This window comes from Pipistrellus hanaki (assembly GCF_964339955.1).
Source record: "Pipistrellus hanaki genome assembly, chromosome: 4".
In the NCBI taxonomy this organism is placed as follows: Eukaryota; Metazoa; Chordata; class Mammalia; order Chiroptera; family Vespertilionidae; genus Pipistrellus; species Pipistrellus hanaki.
The window spans coordinates 42,521,953-42,549,637 of record NC_140506.1 but is presented as its reverse complement, the minus strand read 5'-3'; the positions used below and the strand labels follow the sequence as shown (position 1 = coordinate 42,549,637).

Genomic DNA, 27,685 nt, shown 5'->3' with positions numbered 1-27,685 from the left:
ATTAGTGGCAGGACGGAAAGAAACAGTTCTGCTTCTAGTCTTCCAACCTTATTCCAGAACCCCCCAGGCAGAGTCTCTGGGCAAATCCCCAGGCACTTTCTCTGGAACCTCCACTGTTCCATCTGCCACAAGACCATCCCACCTGACCCATAGGGCGAATTCCCAACTCCTCCAAGTCTTTGCTCAAAGTCACCTTCCAGTGTGGCCTATTCAAACTCTGACACCTTCCCGGGCCCTCTCCCCACTTCTGATGACCCGCTGTGAATTATTTATGTTAGCCTCTCCACACGCTCCATTTACATCCCTTTGGACACCCTGCCTGTCGCTTCTCCTTTAAATTTTGCAGGAGAGGGGCGGAGCCAGTGCCGGGGCGCCTCCGCAGGCCCCGCCCACTGACGTACAGGCGGCGGTTGGCCAGACCACAGGAGAGGCGTTCCACTCCGCACCGGAAGCGCGAGTGCGGACGGAGTTACCACGTGACCGTGACGTCCGCGGCCCCGCGCCGGCGAGCCTGGCGCCTTCAGCCGCCGCGGGTTGGGTGCTTCCCGGCACGTCGTGGCGGCGGTCGGGGTCTTTCCCTCCCCCCTCTCCGGGCTGGCGGACCTGGTCTCAGGCTCCAGGATGTACCACAACAGCAGCCAGAAGCGGCACTGGACGTTCGCCAGCGAGGACCAGCTGGCGCGGCTGCGGGCCGACGCCAACCGCAAGTTCAAATGCAAGGCGGTGGCGAACGGGAAGGTGAGGCTCTCCCGGCCTCTGAGCTCCGGGGAAGCTGCGGGGATCCCCCCTCGCCCCGTCCCGCCTCCCTGCACACCCCCTCCCCTGCCTTCGCGGCGCGCGGGTACCTGTTTGGTAAACAGGGAGCATGCCGGCCCGGGCTGCAGGCTCCGAGGCGGACCCGCCGTCCCCGCCGTCCGTCCCCAGTAACCTGGCGGGGAAGAGGCTTCGTAGGGCGTCAGCTAGTGCGGGACTCGGGCCTCGCACTTGTCCAGCTGGGGTGTCCAGGGAGGCTTTTCCCGGTGGCCGCCGCAGGGGAGACGGGGAGAGGCCGCTCCAGGCGGACGGAGCCACAGGTGGGGAGGGGGGCTGTCGGGCGGGAAGCCTGAGATGCCCTGGGAAGGTGGTGCGGAGCGGGAGCTGAGCGTGTGTGCGGGACAGGAGGGGCTGGGAAGGCAGGGCCTGTGTGAGCGGGAATGAGGAGCAGGTGGAACGTGGCGATGGAGGGATTGAGGACTTTGGAAAGACGTGAAGTGGCAGATGAACTTCATCATGGTTCTGTGCTGGGAAAAAGTCCCCTGGCATCCTGGTGGGGAATGGATTGGATGGGGCAGGTTGAGGCTGGGAGACCGTTCTCACAAACCAGTTGATTGAGAATTACGGCCTGCCAGCCAACTTCTTCCTGTGATTGGCTCCCGGTCACCCTTCTGTTCAATCTTCCCTCACCAGCACACAGCCTCCCTCCAGCAAGTGTTCGACGTCTCAGACCTGGAACTGAGATACTGTGCTTTTTTTTTTTTTTTTTTTTAACCTTTGCTCTGAGTCGTACTTAATATGCTCCGTGCTATGTGCTAGGCAGTGTTCTAAGCATTTAGCAAGGATGAGCTCTTTTAATCGCCTGGGGTAGATGCTGTTATTTTCCTCCCCTTGCAGCTGGGGAAATCAGGTGCAGAGAGGCTGAAGAACTTCTCCAGGCTTGATTATTGCTAGTAAGTGGCAGGTTTTGAACCCAAAGAATTTAGTTCCAACATTCCTGCCCTACACCACAATTACATGCTGTCTATAAAATGAGGGCCTGTGTAAGTTTCCTAGGGCTGCCATTAAAGACAAAAACAATTTTTTAACCACAAACTGGGTGCCTTAAAACAAGAGAAATTTATTGTTTCACAGTCTGGAGGCTAGAAGTCTGAGACCAAGCTGTTGGTTCATGGGGGTTCTCAGCAGCTTCCAGGAGGAGATTCTTCTTTTCCTCTTCCAGCTTCTGGTAACCTCAGGTGTTTTGTGAGTTTTTTTGCTTGTGGAAGCATAACACCAACCTCTACCTTCGTCTTTACATAGTGTTCTCTCTGTGTATCTTCACATGTTAAGGGTAATAGTCATATTGAATTAGGAGCCATTCTACTCCAGTATGATTTTACCTAAACTAATTACACCTGAAGAGACTTCCTAAATAAGGTCAGATTCAGAGGTACAGGCCTACCTCGTTTTATTGAGCATCACTTATTGCGCTTCACAGGTGTTTGTTTGTTTTTTACAAACTGAAGGCAAGACCTTCCACCTGCAAAAAGGTTACTGTTTGCTTTATTGCGGTAGTCTGGAATTGAACCTGCAATGTCTACGAGGTATGCCAGTATTGGGGGGTTAGGATGTCAATATATCTTTTACTTTGGTAGTTGTAATTAAACCAGTTGTTGTGAAGTTGTATTTGTTAACCATCAAGTGTATCCCGTAGAGAGTTTACAAAGATGGATGAGAGGTAATGTTTTCAAAGTCAGAATTACCCTTGAGACCCTTGTTGATTTTTATCTCAACCTGTGTGACTGAGAAAGGGGTCTTGAAAACTTTCCAACTATTAACAGTGTATATCTTCTTTTTGATTTCACATACCTGTGAGCACATGCACACACAACATCAGGATTGCTTATACTGTAATGAAGCAAATGTCCAGCTGACACTCTGAGAAATTGTGAAATGATGGTATAGTTCTAATTAATTAAATATCTTCCTAATGCTATTTTATGTAATATTTAATAATTTTATAAAGAAAATGAGATGTAGTGTATATTTCCCTTTGGCTGGAGATGTAAACTAATCTGGACTGGGAAAAATATTTTAAGAGCATTTAATTTACTGAACTTTTGTTGTAACTTTTGATCTAAAGGTTCTTCCAAATGATCCAGTCTTTCTTGAGCCTCATGAAGAATTGACACTGTGCAAATACTATGAGAAAAGATTATTGGAATTTTGTTCAGTGTTTAAGCCAGCAATGCCGAGGTCTGTGGTGGTAAGTTATGTTAGTGATGAAGTATAATGTCCTTTGGCTGACTTCTGAAATATGAACTCTTCTAAATTTGTAGCTCAATCCTGTATCCACTTTATTCAGGAATGCAACTTAGTTATATAAATACATAATATATGTATTTAAGTTTTTGTCACTTTATGTATTTTTCAATAGTCTTAAATTATGAATTCCTATATTATATCTTACAAAATGTTACAAGTCTAATTTCATACTCAGAAGAATTTTGAGTTCTTCTAGATAATGACATCCTCATTTTATAAAGAAAGAAAAAATTAAACTATTTTCCTCCAGATAATCAGTAGAACTAGGACCAGAACATAGAGGAGTGCTTTTTCATCTGTATCACAGAAATATCTTTGAAATAATAGTTATTCATATTTTTAATCAAAAGATCCGTAGTTGAAGCTTATGCCATAAGGAATTTTTAAGCCTGATTTATAGAAGCTGGATATTTTCTTTGGGTGAAAAATTTTCTTGTGCTGTTTCAAATACATGATTCTGAGGACTCCATTTGTGTGTAGGTGTGTGCTTACTGTGATGGGGCAATGGTGAGGAGAAACAGGTAGTTTGAATTTTTTGGCTATATAGGTTTACATACACTGTACCTGTAATTGTTCCTATTTTGTGTATTATATTTTATAGAAGTTAAGCTGAGATTAAAAAGCTGAAAGATACAGAAAAAAAAGGGGGAGAAGTATAAAATATTTTTTCCTTATCTCACAGATTTGTCGTGAAAATCAAATATGCAAGTCTCTTAATTGAATGTATGTGTTAAGTTTTGAAGTCATAGAGTGAATATCTTAGGACACAGTAGGGAATAATCCCCTAGGAAATAATCTCCACTTTATAGTTGAAAAAATTGAATTTTATTGAACATATTAAGTCTAAAAATACTCGTAGCGACTTAGTTTACTAGATTTTTTTTTTTTTTTTTTTTTACAGAGAGGAAGAGAGAGGGATAGAGAGTCAGAAACATCGGTGAGAGAGAAACATCGATCAGCTGCCTCTTGCACAACCCCCACTGGGGATGTGCCCACAACCAAGGCACATGCCCTTGACCGGAATCGAACCCAGGACCCTTCAGTCCGCAGGCAGACGCTCTATCCACTGAGCCAGACCGGTCTTGGCAGTTTACTAGATCTTAACCAGAGAGATCAAAGATTCAGGAAGAATTTTAGATATACTTGATTAGCTTCTATCTCCAGATTTAGCTCTTTTCTGATTAAGAAAATTATTGTTGAAGTAGTAGGTTTAAATGATCTTTTCAACTGAAGAAACTGAGTCCTTGAATGAACAACTTTGTGGAATTTGTCTTATGAAACACTAGAGTCCCGGTGAACGAATTCATGCACAAGTGGGGCCGGTTGGGGGTGGAGCTGGCTGGAGGGGCAGTTGGCCAGCTAGGGCCTCCTCTGATCAGGCCTGGCTGGGCTGGCAGGAGGGAGAGGGAGGGAGAGAGGGGCTTGTCCCCAATCGGGCTGGTTGCCCAGCGCAGTGCACATCATAGGGACCGGTCTAACGGTTGCTTGGCTTTTATATATATAGATGCTTATTTATAATGGATTAAGAATTTTGTTTTTTGTTTCACATAAAATATATAAAAGGAAATATTTTTTTTTTCTATCATGAAATATTATAGATAAATATTTATTTCATTGGTTCTAGCCATATAACATAGTGGCTAAAAGTACAGGCAAGTCTTTGTTGAACCCAGCCCTGTCCCTTATTAAGATGTGTGACCTTGAACAAGTCAGCTTAACTCATTGATACTCAGTTTTCTTCTTTGTAGAGTGAAGATAGCAATGTTTCATCAGCTGTTGTAAGGTTTAAATAAGATGGTAGTTGTGTGTGGCACAGAGCCTGGCACATTTCAGTCAATAAACAGTAGCTGCTGCTTCTACTGTTAGGTTTGGTAGCAGCAACCATGGTTAATATCACAGATTTGGAGTAGATTTAGAGAGAAGGCTTACTGCCCCAACTGTGTTATACTTAATATTTTTAAATTGACTGGTTAACCTGTGAACATTAATATATATTTTTTTAATTTTTCTAAATTAATCTGAATTCTAAAATAAACACAACATCCTATCTAATAAAAGAGTAATATGCAGATTGACCATCACTCCTACACACAATATGGCTGCCCCCATGTGGTCAAAGATCCTGCCCCCATGTGGACACAAGATGGCCACCACAAGATGGACAGCAGGGAAGGCAGTTGGGAGGCACCAGGCCTGCAAGGGAGGGCAGTTGAGAGGGACCAAGTCTGCAAGAGAAGGCAGTTGGAGGTGATCAACCTTGTAGGGGAGGGCAGTTAGGGGTGGCCATGCCAGCAGAGGAGGGAAGTTAGGGGCAAATAGGCTGGCAGGGGAGCAGTTAGACATCAATCAGGCTGGCATGGGAGTGTTAGGGGGTGATCAGGGTGGCAGGCAGAAGCAGTTATGGGCAATCAGGAAGACAGGCAGGCAAGCAGTTGGGAGCCAGCAGTCCTGGATTGTGAGAGGGATGTCTGATCCCATTGGGATCAGGTCTAAACAGGCAGTTTAACATCCCTCGAGGGGTCCCAGATTAGAGAGGGTGCAGGCTGGGCTGAGGGACACACCCCCACCCCATGCACGAATTTTGTGCACCGGGCCTCTAGTTTTTTAATAAGCCAATAACCATATGAAGGATAACCCAGGGTGTGTGGTAAAGGACAACAAAGTCTTGGCTCTGGTGTTTCTGTAACATTTCATTGCAATTATTTTGCTTAAAGAATTGGTTTGATATTTTGTATGAATAACTTTTTTAAAAATTTTAAGGTCAATTTATTGAGGTGACATTGGTTGATAAAATCATGTAGGTTTCAAGGGATACATTTCTATGATACATGGTTTGTATATTGCATTGTGTGCCTTCCACCCATAGTCAAATCATCTGTTACCGTTTGACCCCCTTTATCCTTTACTACCACTCACCTCCCTTCCTTCTGGTAACTACCCTACTGTTGTGTGTGTCTATGAGTTTCAGTTGTATGTCCCACATATGAGTGAAATCATATGGTTCTTAGCTTTTTCTGACTGATTTTGCTTGGCATAATATTCTCAAGGTCCATACATGTTGTTGCAAATGGCAGTATTTCATCTTTTCTTAAGGCTAAGTAGTATATCTGTATTGTATCTTTTTTATCCAATCCTATTGAAGGACACTGGTTGTTTCCATGTCTTGCCACCATGAATATGCTGCAATAATGATAGGGGTGCATAGCTTTGCAAATAAATGTTTTCAAAGAAACTTTTGACAAATAAGTTTTATTTTTTTTAAACTAAATTTAACATGTAATGTATGTGTGAATAAATTCTGATAATATATATTTTTTTAACCTTAGGGTACAGCTTGTATGTATTTCAAGCGTTTTTATCTCAATAACTCAGTAATGGAATATCACCCCCGGATAATAATGTGAGTATAAGTCTGTCTAATTTATTGATTTTTATTTAACAAGACCTTTATACTACTTGACTGTGTGTGTGTGTGTGTGTGTGTGTGTGTGTGTGTGTGTGTGAAAATTATTTCCTAGTAAAAGGTAATTTAGACTTGCATTCTATACTGAACTTAAGATCCCTGAGCACACTTCCTATGTATCTGTAACACTTCCCTGTAATACTGATGGCATCTGAACTTTAACTTGTCCAGGTTCAAATTGTGTTATTTTTTTTTCTAAGCTAGCTTTCCTAATACCCCTTTCTGTTAACGGCACCTTTCTTCTTCTTGTTGCTGAGTGAGAACCATTAATGGTAGCTCCTGTCTTTCTACATCCAGTTAGTTTACAAATCTTATAAGTCCATATAGGATTCATTCAAATTGAACAAAGGTCTTTGGGTTTCTGTGCTCTGCTGAGCACTATGCTTATCATTAAAGATAAAATTGAAAATAGTATGTGACTCATCAAAGAGTATGCTGTCAATATCATTATCCCTGTTTGTTTGTTTTCTCCTTTTTCCTGTTTCTACCAGTCTAGATCAAGCCCTTGTTACTTCCAATCTTGATTTTTGTGGTAATTTTCTTACTAGTTATGAGAGTTGCATAGATTTGTTTGGAAGTAAATAATGCCCTATTTCAATGCCTTTGGAGACTTCCACTGATAATCCTTCCACAAAGGTAGCTCTTTACCCTGCCATTTATCCCATGCTCATATGGTACATATGTGTGTACTATTGTACATTTTTTCTCTTCCATCTGTTATTTCATGATAAAAAGTACTCCTTTTTATCAATTATTTTGTTCTTCCAGATATTTAGGTTGAACTATATGAAATTGCCAGTAAGACAGTAATGGTTGAATGCAGTGGCAGTATTACACAATTCAACCTAATTTTATAGTTTCCTATGGATTTAAAACTTTAAACAAATCTCTCTCTCTCTTGCGCGCGCGCACTCTCTTTCTCTCTCTCATATTTTGTGCACCGGGCATATATATATATATATATATATATATATATATAGCCTTGTGCACAAAATTCATGCATGCGGGAGGCGGTGTCCTTCAGCCCAGTCTGCACCCTCTCCAATTTGGAACCCTTCTAGGGATGTTAAACTGCCCATTCAGATGTCCCTCTCACAATCCAGGACTATTGGCTCCCAGCTGCTCGCCTGCCTGCCTTCCTGATTGCCTAACCACTTCTGCCTGCCAGCCTGATCATCCCCTAACCATTCCCCTGACAGCCTGATTCATGCCTAACTGCTCCCCTGCCAGCCTGATTGCCCCTAACTGCCCTCCCCTGCAGGCCTAGTCCCCCCCCCCCCAACTGTTCTCCCCTGCAGGCCTGGGTCCTCCCCAACTGCCCTTCCCTGCAGGCTTGGTTGCCCACAACTTCTCTCTTCTGCCGGCCTGGTCACCCCTAACTGCCCTCCCTTGCAGGTCTGGTCCCTTCCAACTGCTCTCCCCTGCTGGCCATCTTGTGGTGGCAATCTTGTGTCCACGTGGGGGCAGGATCTTTGACCACATGGGGGCAGCCATCTTGTGTGTTGGAGTGATGGTCAATTTGTATATTACTCTTTATTAGATAGGATATATTTTATATATACATATATGTATATATATATTATATTCTGTAATGCCTACTGTATTCACTTGTGAATATTAGTCAATTTTAGAATTTAGTTTTAGAAATAAAGTATTTACATATTTTTCAAAATATCATATCCCTGGTTATGTGTGTGAGAGAAAAAATTATTTCCTAATAAAGGACTTGCATTCTGAATTTAAGATTCCTCATATTCCTTATATTTTCCTGTAGGCTCACTTGTGCATTTTTGGCTTGCAAAGTGGATGAATTCAATGTGTCTAGTGTGCAATTTGTTGGAAATCTGCGGGATAGCCCTCTTGGGCAGGAGAAGACACTTGAACAGATTTTGGAATATGAACTGCTTCTTATACAGCAACTTAATTTCCACCTTATTGTCCACAATCCTTATAGACCATTTGAAGGCTTTCTCATTGATTTAAAGGTAATCTCAATCTTGATATAAAGTAAACTAGTAGAGTGTACCCCTTTGCTTTGTTCTATAAGCAAAAGAACAAAGTTTTGTTCTATGTCCAAAAGTTTATATAACTTTTAATTATCTTATTAAAACATGGGTTCAGTTAAAAGTGAGTGTGGCCTGGACCTCTATGGCAGTAGTTCTCAAACTTAAGTGTACATCAGGAATCACCTGGAGGGCTTGTTAACTCCTTGTTGGGCTAAAGTCCGAGCTTCTGATTTAGTAGATCTGCTAATACTGATTCAGGGGTCATAAGGAGGACCATTATGAATTTAGAGTAATGCTTTTAAAACTTAAGGTAACTCTTATAACTCTGAAGTATACTGTCATAGATCTGATTTAAAGAACCTTAAAAATAAATTTTTAATTTTAAACTAGAAAATTAAGTGACTTCTAGTTTTAATGCATTATGAACTGGAATCAATATATATGCGTAAAAAAGTAAGTAAATAATATCGACCAAAATGTCCTAAGTTATTTTGTTTTGACCCCAAAAGGGGACTTGGATAGTCAACATAAAGTCAAACAAGAATCAGAAACTGGTTCATTCATCTCATTTAAAGGTGAAATTTGAGTACCTTCTATTTGCCAAACATTGTCCTTGATGATGAAGCCAGAAGCAGCCTCAACATTTATACCCCTTACTATCTAATGGGGAAAATAATCACATATTCATTGTGTTCAGTGTTACAGAGAGGAAAATACAGGATATGTTTGAAGGAGATAGCAGATTGAGAGAAAGGGAAGCTAGTTCTGAGAAAGTGTCATTTTAAGGTGAAGTTCAAAAAAAAAAAAAAATAAAGTTCAATTCTGGCTAGTGTTTCTCAGTGGTTAGAGAGAGCATCAGTCCATGCACTGGAGGGTCTCAGGTTCAATTCCCTTTCAAGGGCACGTACCTGGGTTGTGGGTTTGCTCCCCACCCCTGGTAGGGGAGTTTGTGGGAGGCAACCAGTCCTTGTATGTCTCTCACATTGATGTTTTACTCTCTCCTCTCCCTCCACTCTCTGAAAAGCAATGGTGGGGGGGAAAGTGAAGTTCATAGTATGAGTAGGAATTTGGCAGTGAAAGAACATCCCAATAGGACTTCTCGAGTCAAAGGCCCGGATTCAAGAACCGTGGTGCATTAAAAAACGTAAGCAGCTTAGAGATAGAGGGGAATACTGCCACAGAGTGCTGCCTCAGTGGAAGGCAAGAGAGAGCCAAGACTGGAAGTGATGTTAAGGGTTTTGAATAGAGCAGGAGTAAGTCAGTGAAAGGTTAAGTCTGGAGAGGGTCAAATTAAGTTTATACCTTTAAATAAATCATGTTTGCAAAGTCATGCATCAGTGTACATCTTATACTTATTGCACATCTGTATGTATCATGGTAATGTGGAGAATGTATTAGAATGGATGAAAGGATACCAGTTATTATGCTGTTAGTTCGACTCATGTAGCAGCAGGGGGTAGAGAGTGCTTAATGGACTTCAGAGATAGTAAGCACAATCAGTAGACCTTGAGGTTTAATTACATAAACAGAGTGAGGACAGGTGAGACCCCAACCCCGGGGAGGGGGTTGATGAAATTGGTATGGAACCTGCTGAATTTCCATTGACTGCAACACATCCAGGGTGGGTAGTCATTTGTATCTGGAGGTAAGAAAAATGGCTAAACTTGGACATTATTGCCCCAAGAACACTGAAAGTGGAAAATTTAGATGAGGATCATTTAAAGAGTAGGTAGAGAAATACACGAATCTAGAAAGACTGAAAAATACCCAATGAGGTAGGACTTTCTGGAAAAGTAAAAGGAAGTAGAAAACTTTTAGAAGTTGAATAGGAGCAACTCCCCAGTCCCACTCAGAATTTAGGTAGAGTAAAAGTACTAGTAGATAGTTAACACTTACTGGATTTAGTGCCAGAAAAGTGATCTTGGTGAAAGTGGTCTCTGTGGAGTATGGAGGGAGAAAGCAGATTGGAGCCATTTGGGGAATAAATAACTGAGCAAACAGTTATTTGTAATTGGATTAGACAGCTTGTCTTTGAAGTGGAAAAGAAGATGGGATTACTGAGAAGATGAAGGAACTGCTAGAAAGAGAGGAAAGGGACAAAGGGACAGCTTTCTGTTTTGTTTGTGGAAGAAACTGCTGATGTAGGGAGCTGGTAATGAGAGAGAGTTTAAATGGAAAGGTAGAAAATCTGTAGCTCAAGTTTCTCTTTGGAGTAAGATAAAGGGTTGTCATGGGTTTCAAAGCAAGATAACAAGGATTGGCCTTAGAACAGTCGCTCTTTTAATGCAGGGAAGAGGAAAACATAGTGTTATGCCTGGAAATTTGCTAGTGGCAGGACACAAGAGTTTCTTTGTTAAGAGCAGATATCATTTTCTATGAGTGATAGTTTCTGAGAATTATTAAAGACATTGAGAGAGATGGAGAATGTTTAACATAGACACTGAAACATAGAACGTATTTTCTATGAAACATTATAGGTAGGCAGTGTTGAGAGCCTTGCTAAGATAAGGGAACCTAAATTTATAATAATAATACCAGATCTCTTAGTTATATTGTTTTCTCTGGAATCACCAGAAATCAAAAGTTCTAAGGAGGAAGTCAAAGAATAGCTATGAAATAATTGAGCAAATGTATTGGGAAAAGTGGAACGTCAAAGGTTAGGCATTTTGGGATAATGACTACACCTGGGTGTGACTACACAATTATATCTGATTGTGTGTGTGTGTCTTTGAGTCTGTGAATCCTCACCTGAGGATTTTTTCCCATTGATTTTTAGAGAGAGTTGAAGGAAGGAGGAGAGACAGAGAGAGAGAAACATTGATGTGAGAGAGAGACATCGATTGGTTGCCTCCCACATGCACCCTGATCTGGGACCAGGGATGGAGCTTGCAACTGAGGTACGTGACCTTGACCATAATTGAACCCACTATCCTTCAGTCCGAGGACCGACCTCTAACTACTAAACTAAACAGACCCAAGGCTATATCTGATTTTTTTGTTTCAGATTATAGAAAATATATTACTACTTTTGGAGCTGATTGTGGGTATCTATAGTAATCCAAGGACTTAGGGTTCATGTTAAAGGAAATAATTGTTAGGAAATATGGGAACTTTCATATTTCTTAGGCATATTCTGAAAATAATTCTGTAGCCGAGACCGGTTTGGCTCAATGGACAGAGCGTCGGCTTGGGGACTGAAGGAACCCGGGTTTGATTCTGGTCAAGGGCATGTACCTTAGTTGCGGGCATATCCCCAGAAGGGGGTGTGCAAGAGGCAGCTGATCGATGACTCTCTCTCATCAATGTTTCTAACACTCTATCTCTCTCACTTCCTCTCTGTACAAAATCAATAAAATATATTAAAAAATAATAATAATAATTCTGTAATTAAACCAAGATTTATTTATATTTGCTTCCTTCCAAAAGTAAATGTTAAGTAGAGGAATTTCAAATCAAAATGAGGTGGAGTTTTGGTTCCTAAATATTGTCTTACATCTGAATCACCAGGAATTGTTTACCTGGAAGTATATATTTCTTGGGTCAACTCCAGACCCAATGGAATTTCTAAGAGCCTCCTTTCCCATACTTCCTCTTGTATAAAAGGACAAAGAGAGGGATTAACATAAATCAGAATAGCCAAGTAGTGTGCTGGGAACTTGAGCTATATTATTTTAAACCATATATTTCTTATTTAACAACTGCACTTCCAGTACATTCTAATAGGGAGTACAAAATAGTACATGGAAAGATTGTTCTTACTAGAATAAAGAAAAAAAAGAGTTTTATAAAAGCATCCTGTGTTAATTTCTGGTTAATGTGAATATTTTGAAATGTCACTCCATTAAACCCTCATAAGTAATAACATTTGCAAACTTTCTTTCTAGACTCGCTATCCCATGTTGGAGAACCCTGAGGTTTTGAGGAAAACAGCAGATGACTTTCTTAACAGAGTTGCGCTGACAGATGCTTATCTTTTATACACACCTTCTCAAATCGCCCTGACTGCCATTTTATCTAGTGCTTCGAGAGCAGGAATTACTATGGAAAGGTACTAATTTGTGTTTTAACTTAGATCATTCAGTCACTCAGTTTATTTCCTACTGCAGTGGTCGACAAACTCATTAGTCAACAGAGCCAAATATCAAAAGTACAACGATTGAAATTTCTTTTGAGAGCCGAAAACCGACTTCTGCGCATGGGCCACAAAGTTTTAATCACACTGTATGTATGCACCCGCACGTGCTATTTTGTGGAAGAGCCACAGTCAAGGGCCAAAGAGGCGCATGTGGCTCTCAAGCCGCAGTTGCCGACCACTGCCTACTGGAATCTGAGTTTTTAAGTAAGGTTCATTTTGTGAATAGAGTCCTATATATCTCCTATGGCTGGAAGGATTAGGGCAACTGAGGGAAGAAATGAAATCACTTTTTAAGGAAATCTTTAAAAATCGAGTATGATATTTTTGAGCTAAGAGGATTCGTTTATGACTAAAGAAGTAAATCAGATGATCTTCAAAAGACTGATACAGCTATCAGTATATGGCAAATTTAGAAGTTTTGTGAACTAGTGATCAACATGAGTGCCAAAAATATGTCTGCCTTGATTTATCATTATTCTGCTATGAAGCATGTGTGGCATATGGAATTTAGTAAAGATTTAGTGAATGAGTAATACTTTAAAGAATGTCCAAATGAATTGCAATTCAGTTGTAAATAGTAATAGTTAATGCATAAATGCACAATGGGAACGAGGTTCATTAAGGATTTTTGGCCTATAATTTTCTTTTAAAATTTTTATTTTTTATAATGTTTTTGTCTGGTTCTGGATTCAAGGTAATATTGGGTTCACACAATGAGCTTGGGACCCTTCCCTCCTCTTCAATTTTTTTTTTTTTTTTTTAATGATTTGAGAGGAATTGGTGCTAATTAGAATGTGCATTAAAACTCACCTGTGAAGCTATCTGGTCAAAAATTTTGTTGGGATTTTTTTTTTTTTTTTTTTTTTTAAACCAATTTAATTTTATTAGTAGTTTATTGGTTTGTTCACATTTTCTCTGTATCTTCTAGATTTGGTCTTCAAAGATTGTATGTTTCTAGGAGGTTAGCCATTTCTTCCAGGTTATCTAATTAGTTGGCATATAATTGTTATTTGTATTTCCTTATAATCCTATGCATTCCTGTGTTGTCAGTCATTAAGCTTTCACTTCTGATTTTATTTATTTTGATTCTCTCTTTTTCTTGATGAGTCTGGTTAAAGGTTTATCACTTTTCTTTATCGTCTCAAAAAAAAAAACCAAACAGCTCTTGGTTTTATTGATCTTTTTATATGTTTGTAGACTTATTTTATTTCAGCTCTGATCTTTATTATTTCCTTCTACTCGCTTTGGGTTTTGTTCTTTTTTTAGTTCCTTTTTAGACTTAAGGTTATATTGTTTATTTGAGATTTTCTTGTTTCTTGAGGTGTAGGCCTGGATTACTATGAATTTCCCTCTTAGAACTATATTCCATAGATTTGGGGTTTTCAGTTTCATGTGTCTCAAGGTATCTTATGATTTCTTCTGGACCTCATTGTTAACCCATTCATTGTTTAGTAGCTTGTTAATTTAGCCTCCAGGTGTTTGTATTTTTCCGCTTTCTTCTGTAGAAATTGATTTCTAGTTTCTTAACATTGTATTGGAGAAGGTACTTGATACAATGTCAATCTTCTTAAATGTGTCCTAACATATTGTCGATCCTAGAAAATGTTCCAATTGTACTTGAAAAGAATGTATATTCTGCTTTTTTTGAGTGAAATGTTCTAAAAATATCAATTACATGCATCTGGTCTAATATTTCATTTAAGGCCCCTGTTTACTTGTCAGTTTTCTGCCTGGATAATCAATCTATTTATATCAATATGGTGTTAAAATCCCCTACTATTACTGTGTTAATGTTGATCTCTCCTTTTGTGTCCACCAATATTTGCTTTACATATTTAGGATCCTACATATGTGTGTGTGTGTATGTGTTTTCACGTACATGTATATGTTGTCAGTCCCCTGCTCATACTCTTCTTCTGGTACCCTCTGATGCAAGTAGTGAATGTTTAATCTTATCCCAAAGTACCTTAAACTGTCCTCACATTTTTTATTCTTTTTTTTCTTTTCGCTATTTCAATTGGGTATTTCTTGCTGCTTAGAATTCCAAATCACTGATTTTATTATTTGCTTTATCTAAAATACTGTTGATTCTATATAATGTATTCTTCGTTTCAGTTTTTATATTATAAATTTCTGACTGTTTATTTAATGGTTTCTCTTTGTGTGTGTTCACTGAGTTCATCTCTTCTTCTTTTTAAAATTTTGTCTCATTATTTTATTTGAGACTTGTTTCTGTCTCATTTTGCCTACCTCCATGTGTTTTTCAATGTATTAAGTACATCTGTTACATCTCCTAGTGTGGTCAGAGTGGCCTCATGTAGTATGTGTCCTATTAGTTTCAGTTGTATAACCCAGTAAATAGACATTTATATAACTTACAAAGTGATCACTTAATGAACTAGTACCCATATGACACTATACATAGCTATTACAATACTAGAGGCCCAGTGCATGAATTCATGCACCAGTGGGGCCCCTCGGCCTGGCCTGCAGGATCAAGCCAAAACCAGCTCTCCCACATCCTCCAAGGGGTCCCCGACTGCCAGAGAATGCAGGCCACGCTGAGGGATCCCCCTGTTGGCCAGCCAGGGAGGGACTGGGGGAGGGCTCCAGGGAGTGTCTGGCCCGTCTTGCTCAGTTCCAGTCAGCCGAACCCCACCAGTAAGTTAACCTACCAGTTGGAGTGTCTGCCTCCTGGTGGTCAGTGCATGTCATAGTGAGCAGTTGAATGGCCTTAGCATATCATTAGCATATTATGCTTTGATTTGTTGAATGGCCCTCTGGATGACTGGACACTTAGCATATTAGGCTTTTATTATATAGGATTATTGACTATAGTCCCTGTGATATAAGTAACATCCCCATAACTATTCTGTAACTACCAATTTGCAAGTTTTAATTCCTTTATCTTTTCCATCTAGCCCCCAGCTCCTCTCTCATTTGGCAGCTGTCAAAATATTCTCTGCATCTATGAATCTGTTTTTATTCTGCTTATTTGTTTACTTTGATTTTTAGATTCCACATATAAGTGAAATAATATGGCATTTGTATTTCTCTCTTAGACTTATTTCACTTGGCACAATACTCTCTAGGTCTGTGGTCGGCAAACTGCGGCTCATGAGCCACATGTCGCTCTTTGGCCCCGTGAGTATAGTTCTTCCACAAAATACCACGGTCTGGGCAAGTCTATTTTGAAGAAGTGGCATTAGAAGAAGTTTAAAAATTTTGTCTCAAAAGTAATTTTAATCGTTGCACTGTTGGTATTTGGCTCTGTTGACCTCTGCTCTAGATTCATCTTTGTTGTGGCAAATGGTGAGATTTCATTCTTTTTTATGGCTGAGTCATCTTTCCTTGTACAAGGTGAGGCAAAAGTAGGTTTATAGTGGTTGGGTATGCAAAACACAGTATTGTATTTTTTTTTTTTTTTTTTTTACATATGAACAGCTGTAACCTGCTTTTACCCCACCCTGAATAAGTGCATCACTTCTTTATTCACTCATCTATTGATGGACACTTAAATTGCTCTCATATCTTGGCTTTTATAAATAGAGGTCTTGTGCAAGGATTCGTGCACTGGTGAGGTCCTTCGGCCTGGCCTGTGGGGATTGGGCCAAAACCGGCTCTCTGGCATCCCTTGAGGGGTCCCGGATTGCGAGAGGGCAGTTCCCGGGTGACGCATCCCAGAATCAGGTTCCCTCCTCTCTGCTTCTAGTTGCGTCTCCTGAGAACCACAGCTGCCAAATCACTGCAGCTCGACAGTGCCTGTGTTGAGCGTCTGCCCCCTGGTGGTCGGTGCACATCATAGCTACCAGTTGGAGGGTTGCTTAGGCTTTTAGATAGATAGATAGATAGATAGATAGATAGATAGATAGATAGATAGATGCTGCAGTGAACAATATGGGTGCATATGTCTTTCTGATTTAGTGTTTTGAGTTTCTCCAGATAAATATCCAGGTGTGGAATTACTGGGTCCTTTTTTAAAAAATACATTTTATTGATATTTTACAGAGAGGAAGGGAGAGAGATAGAGAGCTAGAAACGTCGATGAGAGAGAAACATCGACCAGCTGCCTCTTGCACACCCCCTACTGGGGATGTACCCTCAACCACAGTACATAACCTTGACCGGAATCGAACCTGGGACCTTTCAGTCCGCAGACCGACGCTCTACTACTGAGCCAAACCGGCTTCGGCTACTGGGTCCTTCTTTGTGTCTTGTTATATATATTGCCTTTGTTTTAGGGCTATTTTGTCTGGTATGAATATTGCTGACACAGTTTTTGTGGTGGTGTTTTTTTCTTTCCTTTTTCATGAAACGTCTTTTTTTTTTTTTTTTTTTTTTTTTTTTACTTTTACTTTCAGTCTGTATATTTCTTTCTATCAGAACTGAATCTTTTGTAGACATTGCATGTAATGGTACTGTTTTCATATCCATTCAGCTAGCCATTCAGTCTTTTGATTGGAGCATTTAATCCATTTGCATTTAAAGTAATTGTTTATAGGTATGTATTTATTACCAGTTTATATTTTTGATCTTCATAAAGATGATACTTTAACATATCTTGCAATTCTAGTTTAGTCGTGATGAATTCCTTTAGTTTTTTCTTGTGTGGGAAGCTCTTTATCCTTTGATTCTAAATGATAGCTTTGCTGGGTAGAGTAATCTTGGGTGTAGATCCCTGCTTTTCATCACTTTGACTATTTCATGCCAATCTCTTTTGGCTTGCAAAAGTTTCTATTGAGAAATTAGCTCACAGTCTTACAGGAGCTCCCTTGTATGTAACTTATCTGCTTTTCTCTTGCTGTTTTAAAAATTTCCCTTTGTCTTTAACCTTTGGAATATTAATTAGTTGTGTCTTGGTGTGAAACTCTTTGTGTTCATCTTGTTTTGGACTTCGGAGCTTTTTTCTTCACCAGATTAGGGAAGTTTTGTCATTATCAAATAGGGTCTCAGTCTCTTGCTTTTTCTCTTCTCCTCCTAGTACCTCTAAGATGAGGGTGTTATTACACTTGGTATTGTCCCAGGGATCCCTTAAACCAGGGGTCCTCAAACTTTTTAAAGTGGGGGCCAGATCACGGTCCCTCAGAGAGCTGGAGGGCCGGACTATATGAACTACTAATTCCTACTGTAACACCTCGGCTGCGCTCACTGCCCAAAAAACCTGGCGGGCCGGATCAGACTCCTCTGCAGGCCACATGTGGCCCGCGGGCCGTAGTTTGAAGACCCCTGCTAAACTATTCTTTCTCTTTTTTAATTCTCTTTTCTTTCTGCTGCTCTGAAAGGGTGTTTTCTGCTACCTTATCTTCCCAGTCACTGATTTGATCCTCTGCTTCATCTAATCTGCTATTGATTCTTTCTGGTATAATCATTTCAGTTGTTAGGCTCTTCATTTCTTACTGTTCTTTTTTATGGTTTCTGTGTCTTTTTTATGCTGAAATTCTCACTGAATCCCATAGCATTTTTACAATATAACCATTGTTTTGAACTCTGTAATTGGTAGTTTGCTTGCTTCTGTTTTATTTCTTTTTCTTGAGATTTCTCCCATTCTTTTATTTGGGACATGTGTCTTTATCTACCATTTTGGCTGCATCTTTGTGTTTGTTTCTGTGTATTTAGGTATATCTGCTGGTATGGTGGCTTTATGTAGTAGGTGTCCTGTAGGGCACAGCCTCTCTGGCCCCCTTAGCTGAGTGCTCCAAGTTCGACCCCATGCGAGTTGGGTACACCCTCCTGTTGTGGTTGAGCCTTGATTGCTGTTGATTTGTGAATGGGAGGGATCTACCCTCAGGTCGATTAGCAACCACAGGGTTGGAGTTGCTATGCAGGGGCTGACCCTACACAGCAGAATTTGCTTCAGCAGAGAGCTCTGCCAGCAGTGTCCGCACCGTGAGTGTGTCACTGTGGAGAGTCAGGTGATACTTCAACACGGTCTGAAGCTAGCTACCATGTTGCACTGTCTCTGGGGTCTCCCAGAAGGTGTAGGCCATGGTCAGCTACCATCTGTGTTCTGCCCAAGGCCACCCAGCATGAGCAACAAAATGTTAAGTAGATGGTGGTTGCTTGTGCTGGGCTTGGAGTTGCCCAGGAGAGGCCAGGCTGTGAACTGAGTCCACCTGCTAGTGCCCACTTAGCAAGAGGTAAGCAGCATGCTAAGGCCAGATGTTGCTTGTTTGGGGTTTGTGAACCTTTGAGAGAATATAGGAAAATCCAGATCATAAGGCAGGACAGGATGTGTATATGGAAAGACCATTGGAAGTAGATTGGGTGGGTCAACAAGTAGGGTGGGGTAGGTCTCAGGAAATTTCCAGGGCACAAACAGGTTGATGGAGACTCAGATGTGGTGCCTGTCTGCATCTGCAGGGGAAGGGCTCAGCAAAGGAGCAATAGCCTCTGCCAGCACTTTGTGAGGGAGAAAGCTAACCCTCCAGCCCTTGCCCCAAAGCCAGACAATTCATTTCCTTCTTAAGTGTCTTTGGTGCCTTTCTAACAACTGCCCCAGTGTTGGATCTTAGGGAATAAGTCCATAGATGAGCCCTTTAAGAGGATAACCTGGGACTCCAGCAGCCCTCCCTCTTATTCTGCCACAATCTCCTCTGCTTTTCACAGCCAGAAGTTACTGAGTCTTCTCTTCCCAAGACTAGGACACTGGGCTGGGGAACCTAGTGTGAGGCTGGGGCTCAACTCCTGCGGGGGACCTCCATGGCCAAGATATATGCCTTGTGATTTTTAACAGACCACTCTGTTCTGCCTCTCCACCCCTCCTACCAATCTCAAGGTGGCTTCTTTATATCCTTAGTTATAGGACTTACATTCAGCTAGATTTCACATGGTTTTCAATGATGGTGGTTCTGTAGTTGTAATTTTAATGTGGTTTTGGGAGGATGTACATACCATGTTTACCTACTCCATCTTGAATGGAAGTCTTCCTTCTAATTGCCACACCCTGGGTGATGGAACAGCTCATTTTGCATCTCTATCCCTGTTACCAGTCTTGGTATGGCTTCTTTTTTCTATCCTGTTCTAAAGATGGTTTTCTGTGATGGTTCTATAATTTGTTGTAGTTTTTAATATGGTCGTGGGAGGAGGCAAGCACAATGCTAACCTACTCTGCCACCCCGAATGAGAGTAGGTTAATTGCTTTTACATTATTGCTGATTTCAAAAGGGATAAAAAGCCCTTGTGCTATTGTTATATTCTGGATAATGCTTTAGATTATTACTCATAGGATGATCTGTTGTTAGTTCTGGGTTTTCTTCTTTTTCATTGGATTTAGAGCTTTATTTCTTATTTCCTAGCTTGACTTCTTAGATATTCTTGTTTGCCTTTGGATTTTTTAAATCAAAATATTAAAATTTTAATTCAAGATTGAAATTAGAAGTTGCTAACTTAAAAAGTTTCACAGTTAAAGAATGTGGTCCTCATCTTTAAAATGAGGTTCAGACTCATAAAGTTTATATATTAAACACTTAACATTAAAAGTAATAACTGTTGCTACTGTTATTTTCATACCTCTAAAAGCTTATATATTATAGGTATTAAACATCTTTTAATGTAATATAAATTATAAATAAATCAGTAAGACTATAAGAGCTGTAAGTTATAGTTTTGTGGGGTCAAATTACTGTTTTTTAGTACATTGTGAATAAATTAATTTTAAAACTGCCTTGATGATGCCCTGGCTGGGTTGGCTCCGTTGGTTAGCGCATTATCCTGATACATATACCCAAGTTATGTATGGTTTTGATCCCCAGTCAGGGCACATAGAAGAATCAACCAATGAATGCATAAACAAGTGGAACAACAAATCAGTGTTTTGTGCCCTTTCCCTTTGTTCCTCCCACACTCCTTCCCTCTCTCTAAAATCAATAAGAAAAAGATTTTTAATTGACCTTGATGATGAAATGAACATGGAAGAACATAATTTGTCAAGTTTTCTCAAAATGCTGTATGTGTCGAATAGATTACAACTTTTTTCCTTTTTTTTTTTTTTTTTTTACCAGTTATTTATCAGAAAGTCTGATGCTGAAAGAGAACAGAACTTGCTTATCACAGTTATTAGATATAATGAAAAGTAAGTAAAAGAGAACTTTATAAAATATTCTATAACAAAGCTACTTTGTAAAATATCTTAATATTTAAGTTGATTGAGATAATACTTTACTTTTGTTGAATTATTGTACCATGGAGGCATGAAGGATATATCAGTGGGGAGCAAATAGAAGGTACACGAATATCTGCAGACCTTTTTGGTTGTCACACCTTGGGGCGTGATGGGGGCTGCTATCAGCAGCTAGTGGGTAGAAGTAAAAATGCTGCTAAACATCTTATAATTCACAGTATACCCCTTGAAAAGCTGAAAAATATCTCTCAAAGATAGTCATGTTCTAATCCCTGGAGACTATAAATCTTAACATATATGCAAATGTTATTAAGTTAAGAATCTTGAGATGGGGAGATGATCTTGGCTTATCATCCAAGATGCAATCACAGGAGTCCTCATTAGAAAAGGCAGAGAGGGAGACACAGGGGAGGCAATATGAAGAAAGCAGAGGGAGATTTGATGATGCTGGCCTTGAAAATTGGAGTGTTAAGGCCACAAGCCAAGGGATGCTAGCAGCCCACCAGAAGCTGGAAAAGGGAAGGAATCTATCTCCCCTGGGGCAGGAGTGGGGAAAGTCCAGCTGGAGGGCCTAGCCCTGTCTGGACATTAGGGATGAATTAATTAAATGTTTGACCAAATATAGCAGGCTAATTTTTTTTTAATTTTTTATTATTTAAATATTACATATATTTCCTTTTTCCCCTATTGACCTCTCCCCGGCCGCTCGCACTCCCCAGCACATGCCTTCACCCCTCGACTGTCTGTCCATTGGTTATGCTTCTATGCATGCATACAAGTCCTTTGGTTGATCTGTTAATACACACACTACCACCACCCCCCTTTACCCACTTGTGCCTTCCCTCTGAGGATTGACGGTTGTTCAATGCTTCTTTGTCTCTGGATCTATTTTTGGGTTCATCAGTTTATGTTGTTCATTCATTATATTCCACAAATGAGTGAGATCACGTGATATTTATCTTTCTCCAACTGGCTTATTTCACTTAGCATAATGCTCTCCAGGTCCATCCATGCTTTTGCAAAAGGAGGGTTCTTTTTTACAACAGCATAGTTCTCCATTGTGTAGATGTACTACATTTTTTTTTATCCACTCATCTGCTGTTGGGCACTTAAGCTGTTTCCAAATCTTATTGTAAATTGTGCGAGCAGGCTAATTTTTATATTGATAATTTTGCATGGCTGGCAAATGATGTTATAATTATCCAAATGGCTCTTGGCAGAAAAAATGTTCACTGCCCCTGCCCTAGGGCCTCCAGAGAGAGGGTGGCTTTGCCAACATTTTGATTGTGGCCTAGAGAAATTGACTTCAGGTTCTTGGGCTTCAGAACTAAGAGAGGATACATTTATGTTATTTTAAGCTGTACTAAGTTTATGGTAATTTTTAATAGTAGACTCAGGAAGATAATATAGCCCCTTAACAAAAAATTATCCGGCCCAAACTATCAATGGTGCTGATGTTGAGAAACTGTTTGAGGGGTTGAGTAGAACCTCTACTTATCGGATTGGCTAGGTTAGCCAGCCCTGAGTGCTCTTCATTCTTGTCTGTGGCCCTGAATGCTCATAGCTACTTGGCTACTCTTTAGGATTAGAAGAAAATTGTATTTTTCCCCAAAACTTTTTGTGCTAATGTCCTTGTTAATCAAATTAGTAGTTTAATTAAATGCTGACTAAACCAGTAGAATTTGAGATTGAAGATTTGGATCTTGGATGATAATAGAAAATGGTTATAATTTTTATATTTTTCATGTTAAAATGCTTCAGGACATAGAAGCATCACTTCTTGCTATCTGTTTGAAGTGATCTGGAGGACTTCCCCCTTTTAATTGATTTATGAATGACAAACTATAGGTTTTCAGTTATGCTACTACACTATTCACTTCCAGTGCTGTGATTTGGTCTTAAATAAATAGGATAATGGAATTTAGTAATTAGAAGAGGCCTTAAAGATAATACACTGTGATCATTTTATAGCTGACAATTTTATTGCTGACTTCTTCTCAGTACCTTAATTTTATCCCCCTTATTTTAACATGAAATAGAAATAGCTCTTGATGAAATACTCAGAACTGTAATGATATTAAGGTATCTTCTCCATCTTTTTTTCAGAACCAAGATACTGTCCTGAGGCATTGAGTCACAAGTATTAATTTAGTTGAAAACACTGCTTTATTTGCATTCTGAAATCAGTGGGATAGTCACCCATTTTTAGCATGTGGCTGGCTAATAAGTCCTGGATCTTTCATCATCTCCTTTATAAATTTTGATATTTATATTATTTGGCTTATTGTTGTTGAGTAAAAGTCTAGGTAGAGGAGGTTTCTGCAGTTACAAAGTCACTGACATAGTTTATTTTAAGCCTAAAAAGGATATTTTTGTTTTCTTGGTAATGTTTCATTACATAGGTTTTGTGTTAAGGCAGAGAATCATCAATTAATATATTTTTAAGACGCTTCCTCCCTTTATTACATATTATGTAATAACTAGAGGCCCAGTGCACGAAATTCATGCAAGAGTAGCCTTCCTTCCCGACTGCCGGCACCAGCTTCCCTCTGGCACCTGGGGACTGGGCTTCCCTCCAGCCGCCAGCAGTCACCCAGGAACCGGGCTTCGTCCAGGAGGACATCTGGTCTAATTAGTATATTATGCTTTTATTATTATAGATTATAGATGGTTTCCTTTGTTAGTATAGATTATAGATGGTTTCTTTTGTTAGTAAGAAGTATACTCTTGACCCAGGATAGAACATTATGAATATAGTTAGTGACAGGGAACAAAACATGAAAAAAATACTATATTGTAGGGCATGCTTGTCTTTATGCTATGCATAATATGGACTAAACACTGGCAGTTATAATTATTTGATCTAGAAGTATGGTGTTCATTATATTCTAATGCAGAGTACAAATCCTGAAAAGAAGAATAACAATTTCAAGAGTGTTTTGTTGTTCTGTAACAATATGAAAAAATATTCAACTGCCTTATGAAAGCAAGGCTTATTATCTAGTATTAGAGGCCTGGTGCATAAATTCGTGCAAGGATGGGATCCCTCAGGGTGGCCTGCTATGGCCTGGCACCACCCCTTCACCTGCTCCACCATCCTGACTCAGTCACACTCTCTTTGGGGTCCATCAGGGCTGGCAGTGCCTCCACTGCTGGCACCTGCCATAGACCACACCGCCACCTGGTGGTGAGCGTAGGTCATAGCGAGCAGTCGAATTCCCAGTTGAATAATTTGCATATTGGGCTTTTATTATAGGATAATTTTCTTTTCTGCATAGGCATGAGAAACTTGGTAAAGAAATATGAACCACCCAGACCTGAAGAAGTTGCTGTTCTGAAGCAGAAGTTGGAGAGATGTCATTCTGCTGAGCTTGCACTTAACGTAATTACGTAAGTAGTTGTGATGGTGTTATTAAAAAATAGATAATGTGACTCCTTGAACTTCTTGCCCTTTTGAGGACCAAGTATACTGTACCAAACTTATTTTAACTACTCTAGGTAAATGACATATTTTCTTTCATAGGTAAACTATATTAAGGACAGAACCAATAGTAAAATGTGCTGTTAGACTTTTTTTTTTTTTTTTTTGCAGCCATAAAGAATGCCCATATGTCACTCAGTGACTTGTAGTCTGTATGTGGAAATCACCATATTCAGGATTTTTATGCTTTGCAAATTGAAGGATCTACTTAAATCTAATCTTTTAGGAGTTTAAACAGTTGAGAATCTGGTCAGGTAACAGGAATAGTAAAACTGCAAACTGTGGCTTAGCAAAGAACTTAAAATTGGTTGATTTCACTACTGGGTTTCATTGGTAACTAATAGGAATGATTACAAAGAAGAAAAGAATGTTGACTTTAATGAGTGAAAATAGTCCACTGTGGTCTAAAAATATTAAATGGAAAAATCCAGAAATAAACAATTCGTAGATTTTAAAATTGCATATTATTTTTAGTATGATGAAATCATGCAATGTCTCACTCTGTCCCACCTGGGACGTGAAGCATCCTTTTGTCTAGCATATCCACACTGTACATACAGTACAATAAGGTAATTTGAGAGACTGCATAACTTAGTACAGAATGTTATTACATTTTATTAGTTACTAGAAACCCGATACATGGAATTTATACAAGGGGCTCAGCCCTCTCAGCTTCCGCCCTTCCAGCCCCAGCTTTGCTTGGAATGTCGTTTGGCTGTCTGGTCTAATTAGCATATTACACTTTTATTATAGACTAGAGGCCTGGTGCACAAAAATTTATGCACTGGGGGCTACCCCCTCAGCCCAGCCTGCCCCCTCTCACAGTATGGGAGCCCTCAGGGGATGTCCTACTGATGGCTTAGTCCCACTCCCTACAAGAGCGGGCCTAAGCTACAGTCTGGCCTCCCTCTGCGGGAGGCGACCAGGCTGATCAGGGGAAGGCGCTGCCCCATCACCCCACTGCCAGCCGCCGTGGCTGCCTGCCCTTGGCCCTCACAGCCATGGCAGCTTTGTCCAGAAGGACATTCAGCCGTCTAGTCAAATTAGCATGTTATGCTTTTATTATTATAGACTAGTGGCCTGGTGCATGAAATTCATGCACATTAAAAGGGAATTAGAGGAAATATTTTAATATTGCTCATTACCCTTTCTTTATAATAGACGTGTGAGAGATGAACGAAAATTAGTAGAATGTATATGAAAATAATATATAAATTTATTAATAAACAATAACAGCATCACATCTCCCTGCTGGCACTGGGCTGGGGACACAATCTCACATCCCCCAGTTTCACCACATGCAGCCCACCCACCCGTGTCTGCCGCCTCCTGCTGATTGATCATCATGGCATGAGGGTGTCATGACCATTTATCTCTATTATATAGGATTGTTGGTAATCTCTTACTGTGCTTAATTTGGAATTAAACTTTATCATGGGTTTGTGTCTATAGGAAAGAACTGTATATATAGTTTGGTACTTTCTGCAATTTCAGGCATCCACTGGGGGTCTTAGAACATACCTCCCCACACACACATAGGGGGGAATACTGAATTGCAACACTGGTAATTTTCTTTTTACAGGAGATTTGAACTTACACTATGGCTTGGCAAATTATATAGCCCATGTGCCAAATCCAGGCCACTATCTGCTTTTAGGAATACTTTTATTGGAACACTAGAGGCCCTGAGCACGAAATTTGTGCATGGGGAGGGGGGAAAATTTCTTAGCTCAGTCTGCATCTTCTCCAATCTGGGACCCCCTCGAGGGATGTCGGACTGCCCGTTTAGACCCGATCCCGGGATCAGGCCTAAACAGGTAGTCAGACATCCCTCTCACAATCCAGGACTGCTGGCTCCCAACCACTCACCTACCTGCCGGATTGTTTCTGTCTCCCAGCTTCATCGACACCTAACTGCTCCCTAGCCAGCCCGATTGCTCCTCCTACCCTCATCTGCCAGCCAGATCACCCCTAACTGCCTAGAACTGCCCTCCCCTACAGGCCTGGTCACCTCCAACTGCCCTCCCCTGCAGGCCATCTTGTGATGACCATCTTTGACCACATGGGGGCAGCCACCTTATGTCTTGGAGTGATGATCAATTTGCCTATTACTGTTAGATAGGATAGCTATACCCTTAGTTTTCATACTGTCTATAGCTGTTGGGTAATTGAGGCAGAAACTGATGGTTATGGCCTACAAGGCGTAATATATTTACTATCTGGCCCTTCAACATATAATTTTTCAACCTCTGGATTAAGTGATAGAACGTGCATTAATCTTACCCTTCTAACTACTTAATTGCCTGAGTTTCTATCTTACTCAGATTTACCACCCACTTAGTACTGTGCCAAGCAGATTCTACATTTCCATGTGTACTTGAAGGGTGCTTCTGAAACTGTAAAGGACTGTTTTTTTAAATTCATTACAGACCTATACGTTTATAAAATAAAACAAATTACTACAAAATGAGTAAAAAAGACATAATACAAAGCTTAAATTTTATTAGATTCGATTGTCATAATTTATCAAATTTCTATAAAAGTTTCTAAACACACGCTCAAGTTTATTTATTCATTGCACACTGGAAATGGTTATTGGACCACACTTGAAAGCACTACTTTAGGATAAAATACTTGTTTTCGTTGGTCTTTAAAATTTCTTTTTTATCACACAAATAATAGCTATATCATCATCATGAAAGTCAGTCAGTCAGTCACTTCCTTTACAGATTCATCAAATTTCTATAAAAGTTTCTAAACACGTTTTTCCAGGCCAGAGTGAGACTTGATGAGTTCCATGAAAAATTTTATTAGGATTTTAATTAGAATTACATTGAACCTAAGGATTAATTTAAAAGATATTGTCTTTATAATTCTTCATCTCTTTCCATGTATCCAGGCTTTGTTTTCAGAATATGTATTTCATGTAGTCTTGCTAATTTATTTTATAGTTACGTTGCCATTTATTACATTGCTTTTTGATGGTTGCTCAATTACAGGAAGAAGAGGAAAGGGTATGAAGATGATGATTATGTCTCAAAGAAACCCAAACATGAGGAGGTACGTTCTCCAAAGGTAACTATTATTCCTATTGTGCAAGCACACACATATATATGTGTGTGTGTGGTTTTGAAAGCATTCATACTTTTTTGTATCCTCTTCCTCCATGTACATGGTCCATTATTATAGGGATATTCCTCACTTCTGTCAGTGTTTTCTGAAGCATTATAATAGTTACTTGCTGAAGAATCCTTCGTATCGTCATAAAAAGCAGCAGGGATAGACATATAATTTATATGCTATAAATTTTTATCCTGCATGGATTCTTCTGCCCTTAAAAAGAAATTGTAACCTGGCAAGTCAGATATAAATGAATACTAGTAATCAGAGGCAGAAGGTCACAACTATAATATTTGAATAC

General features: G+C 39.9%; 2 protein-coding genes across 4 annotated transcripts in view; one reads left to right on the top strand and one right to left on the bottom strand.

Annotated features, from left to right (window-relative positions):
• Nucleotides 1-426: 426 nt before the first annotated feature.
• Nucleotides 427-27,685, top strand: part of CCNH (cyclin H) — a 29,856-nt gene continuing 2,597 nt past the window's right edge. The window contains exons 1-8 of one of the 3 annotated variants that reach the window (XM_084882026.1): nt 427-738; nt 2,879-3,001; nt 6,387-6,460; nt 8,298-8,508; nt 12,414-12,577; nt 20,665-20,735; nt 24,062-24,173; nt 27,264-27,339. In XM_084882026.1, coding sequence (XP_084738152.1) covers nt 622-738; nt 2,879-3,001; nt 6,387-6,460; nt 8,298-8,508; nt 12,414-12,577; nt 20,665-20,735; nt 24,062-24,173; nt 27,264-27,339 — 948 coding nt within the window. In that variant the 5' untranslated portion in view covers nt 427-621. The remainder of the gene's footprint in view (nt 739-2,878; nt 3,002-6,386; nt 6,461-8,297; nt 8,509-12,413; nt 12,578-20,664; nt 20,736-24,061; nt 24,174-27,263; nt 27,340-27,685) is intronic. The other 2 variants (XM_084882027.1, XM_084882025.1) reach the window with 2 other exon arrangements.
• Nucleotides 26,736-27,685, bottom strand: part of RASA1 (RAS p21 protein activator 1) — an 82,027-nt gene continuing 81,077 nt past the window's right edge. Inside the window, exon 26 of the mRNA XM_084882021.1 lies at nt 26,736-27,668. The gene's annotated coding sequence lies outside the window, so the exon portion shown is untranslated. The remainder of the gene's footprint in view (nt 27,669-27,685) is intronic.